The sequence below is a fragment of the Lissotriton helveticus genome, assembly GCF_964261635.1.
Source record: "Lissotriton helveticus chromosome 1_1 unlocalized genomic scaffold, aLisHel1.1 SUPER_1_unloc_46, whole genome shotgun sequence".
In the NCBI taxonomy this organism is placed as follows: domain Eukaryota; kingdom Metazoa; phylum Chordata; class Amphibia; order Caudata; family Salamandridae; genus Lissotriton; species Lissotriton helveticus.
In genome coordinates, this window is record NW_027611688.1 from 1,325,967 (window position 1) to 1,330,568 (window position 4,602).

A 4,602-nucleotide genomic window follows, 5' to 3' on the forward strand; every position below is an offset into this window, starting at 1 on the left:
TATCAATTTAATCTCACTAACATAATGCACACTGAGGAGAAACCTTACAGCTCCTCTAAATGTCAGAAACTCTTTCGACAGAAATCTGATCTTACATACAAGAATAAAGACCGGCTAAAACTCTTTAAGTAATCTGAATGTCAAAAAAGCTTTATTTGTAAAAATATTTCTTAACATGCAACAACACAAATAGGGCGAAACCTTTTCAGTGCTCAAATTACCAGAAAAGTTTTCATCATGAATTCTCTCACTCATCATTGTAGAACACATCAGGGGCAAAAACCTTACCAGTGTTCTGAATGCAAGAAATATTTCAGGTATAAATGCAGTCTCACTGAACACGAGAGAACTCACACTGAGGAAAAACCTTATAAGTGCTCTGAATGCCAGAAAAGCTTCAGTCAGAAAGCCAGTCTAATAATCCACGAGAGAACTCACACTGGGGAAAAACCTTATCTGTGCTCTGAATGCCCAAAAAGATTCATTAAGAAAATATATCTCACACACCATGAGAGAACCCACACCGGGAGGAAACCCTATTGGTGCTCTGAATGCCACAAAAGCTTCAGTTGGAAACACAGTCTCATTAACCATGAGAGAATCCACACTGGAGAAAAACCTTTTAAGTGCTCTGAATGCCAGAAAAGCTTCAGTCAGAAAGGCACTCTCACTCGACATGAGAGACAACACAGTGTGCAGAAACCTTATCAGTGCCCTGAATGCCAGAAAAGCTTCAGACTTAAAGACAATCTCACTCGACATGAGAGAACTCACACTGGGGAAAAACCATACCAGTGCTCTGAATGCCAGAGGAGCTTTAGTGTTAAAGAGAGCCTTACTCGACATGAGAGAACTCACACTGAGGAAAAACCTTATAAGTGCTCTGAATGCCAGAAAACCTTCCGTCAGAAAGGTCATCTAACTCAACATGAGAGAAAACACACTGGACAGAAACCTTATCAGTGCTCTGAATGTCAGAAAAGATTCAGGCATAGGGGTAGCCTTGCTCGACATGAGAAAATTCACACTGGGAAAAAACCATACCAATGCTCTGAATGCCACCAGAGTTTCAGTGATAAAGGTAACCTTGTTCAACATGAGAGAACTCACACTGGGGAAAAACCTTATAAGTGCTCTGAATGCCAGAAAAGCTTCAGTCATAGAGTCAGTCTCAATTACCATGAAAGAAAACACACTGGGGAAAAACCTTATAAGTGCTCTGAATGCCAGAAAAGCTTTAGTCAGAAGGGCAGTCTCATTCTACATGAGAGACAACACACTGGACAGAAACGTTATCAGTGCTCTGAATGCCAGAAAGGCTTCAGGCTTAAAGTCAGTCTCACGGAACATGAGAGAACCCACACTGTGGAAAATACCATACCATTGCTCTGAAGGCCAGATGAGATTTAGTGTTAAAGGTAGCCTTGCTCGACATGAGAGAACTCACATTAGGGAAAAGCCTTATAAGTGCTCTGAATGCCAGAAACGTTTCAGTAAGCAATGCAAACTCACTCTACAAGAGAGAAAACACACTGGGTGAAAACATTATCACTGCTCCGAATGCCCGAAAAGGTTCTGGGGTAAGTCCATTCTCACTGTTCATGAGAGAAGTCATACTGGGCATAAACCTTTCTACTGCTCTGCTTGCCTCAAAAGCTTCAGTCACAGAAAGAACCTGCCTGAACACGAAAGAACCCACGCAAGGGAAGTACCTTATCAGTCCCTTAACACTGGAAATGCTTCTGTGAAAAAGTTACTCTTTCGTACTGCGAAAGAGCCTACACTGGCCAAAAACCTCTTTAGTGCTTTGAGTGCCTAGAAAGCTTTAGTGATAAATTCTACTCACCCACAACAAGCCCCACTCTGGACTCAAAATTTATGAATGCTCTGTCTCATTAATGTTCCAGTCATGTACCCCATTTCAGAGAATACAAAATCACCCATTAAAGAAAAACCTTATCAGTCTGAATGTCAGAAGAACGCAATGAATACTACCAAATAGTAGAACAAATTGTGAAGCGCCCATTACCAGTGCATTACAAAATACAAACAATAAATAGTGTCACTTTTCCTGTTATGTTGTCCAGCTTTGTAATTTGGGTGCAAGGAAGATTAGGTAACCTCATTAGTTAATTTTCAAACACCAAAACTTACCTTGATTAAATTGTAAGCCTATAAACATACCCAGCAAAGGTAAAATATCCAAAGATGAAGAAAGTTTTGCAGTACCAATAACCAGACTCTAGATCTACACTTGCAGAGGCATGTCACAAAACGCAAAGAATGAACAACTACCCTTCAGTCCAAGGGGAAAAAAAACAAAACAACACAGTAAAAGCAACGTACAAGAAAACTGAACCCCAAGACAAACGCCTGTTAGAGAGCAGAAGGATATAGTGGAAGATACATCTTGGAGCAATTTAGTAGCTACTCCGAGGAGAAGTGAAAGTCATAGCTCAGTGTAATAAAGTTTGCCGAATTTTGTTTTCTCTTGCAGCTTCATCGAGTGGACATAAGGTTTTTATTGAAGCTCAGTTAGCTGAGAAAAAAAGGGGGCATTCTCATAATAAACATTCGGAAAACAGGAACGCTTGAAGAAAGCAGACAACTGAGCTGATTTGCTGTAAGCTGTCGCATCTTGTCCAAGATAGTGTTGTGTGAACATAAAATGGTTACTGTGCGCTTAGAGATGTTTTGTTTCATGAACATATTTTTTATTGCCTTGTTCTTTGTAAGAACTAACATGCTGACAATTGAGATTTTCATCTCAGTGTTTTTGGCTAGTGGCCAACTCGTGGGCCCGACGGTATTCCAAATTAGTTTTATACTGTTTTTTCTTCACTGACTTGCATGTTTATGACAATTGTTTGTTAAATGCTAATGGACTGATACTATTTTGAGTTCATTTGTTGAAGCACTAATTTATTGTCGTAACTAAACAGGATAAAGGCCCTAAACATGCACGTAATTTCAGACCTTTTTGATGAATTGACCAATATTGACAAAAATCTTAGCAAATAGGGGCCCAGTCTACCAAACATGTCCAAATCCGGAAATCAAAGTCACACAGTTTGCCAACACAAGAATTATGTGCAACATAATAAACCCATTTTGCAAGTTGGAATTGTTTTTTTGATGCTCAAAAAGAGTTTCGCAATCCATTCTGATTCAAAATGATATGTATCAATAGTTTATGGCTGGCATTTTAGTCGCAGGCCATTAATCAACTGCCTAAACCTCAATATAGGTAGTAATAGATTTGAAAAGTTGTTTCCTTGGGCCCTAGTGAATTACCACACAGAAAAAATATAACACACGAAATCAGAAACAGATCACAAAATGTTGGTTTGCAACCTCTGTTTGTGACCAGTGTCTTAGTACATTGGGCCCATACACTTTTAAAAGTTATTTGAGTTAGTGTTTCCTTACGATCTATTCTAAATTTAGAGACTAGATTATCATCCAGTAACACCAGTGCTTCCAAACGTTTTTATACCACAAACTTTGGCGACCCACCTAGCTTTAATGGATTGTTTGTAATGTCATGACCTAGACCACACCCTTCCGTATTGGATTGTGGGCAAGATAATGATATGCCCATAGAAGTGGCAGATGGTGAACTGCACTGGAGTCTGAAACTGGAACACTTTTCAAAGGGGGGTGCTTGTCTGAGGCATCCATATACTAAAATCGTAAGGCTTCTGAAAATCTTGGGGTTGATACCAATAATTTTAGGAAACATGAGAAACACCTTTGGCAGCAGAGTATGGGATAAGGCTTCACGTCTAGTTTTGTGTTAAGATGATGCTTAGTGATGTAGTGTGAACTCAATATATTTGTGTATATTTTATAGTTTTTTATAATGCAAGCACGGCACAAGGGCATTTGAGCAGCTTACATTATCGTGAGATTACATTACAGAAGGTCGCATTAGTTTTATTATAAACACAGTAGGTTAAGTATTTTGCCCAGAATCACAGGAGGTTCAGCCATTGCCAGGATTTAAACATGGTTCCCCAATTCCAAAATTGGCAGCTCTAGTCACACACAAGTGGTATTATTGTCTATCATGTATAGTGATCACATTCTCTGTTGAAATGGCTTTGTGAAGTAAAAATAAACAGCAGCAACATATACTGGAAGGTTTACCCAGAGTTTTGCTTGGGAATACTTGTAAAGGTTTCTTTTAAAACGTATCTTAGGGACATTGCACTCCCCATTTGCAGTAGTGCACAACCTGTGCTAATCATTTTAAATATGTCTTGCATACAGAACAGAACTTTTGCGAACCACCAAGAATCGGCTCAGACTCCACAGCCCAAGCCACAGTTTTAGCAACGCTGAACTAGATCCATTTATCATGTATAAGTCTAGACCAGTTCCTCTTCATCACCTATGAGTATTTTGTCACTTGATGCAGAACATTTTAACTATGCATTTTTTTAAAGCAATGCGTTCTAGCTTGTGACCGCTTTTCCAACTATTTTTTATGCGCTGTACTACACCTACTTTTTTTCCTACAAAAACAATGGCTCCTGTGGAAAATTACTCAAATAATATGGTAATGCTGCTGCTCAATGGCAATATAGGTGATTTGAAATC

The 4,602-nt window shown here is 39.1% G+C and overlaps 1 protein-coding gene across 1 annotated transcript; it reads left to right on the forward strand.

The window, feature by feature from the left end:
- The first annotated feature begins 44 nt into the window (after nt 1–44).
- On the forward strand, nt 45–3,117 carry LOC144806108 (uncharacterized). Its single transcript, XM_078672543.1, has one exon. It carries the CDS (start codon nt 238–240, stop codon nt 1,390–1,392), a length of 1,155 nt encoding a protein of 384 aa, XP_078528669.1. The 5' UTR covers nt 45–237; the 3' UTR covers nt 1,393–3,117.
- The last annotated feature ends 1,485 nt before the right edge of the window (nt 3,118–4,602 follow it).

What these genes read in the sequence shown, in the direction of transcription:
- LOC144806108 (XM_078672543.1), top strand. Translation starts at nt 238, where the DNA reads ATGAATTCTCTCACTCATCATTGTAGAACACATCAGGGGCAAAAACCT.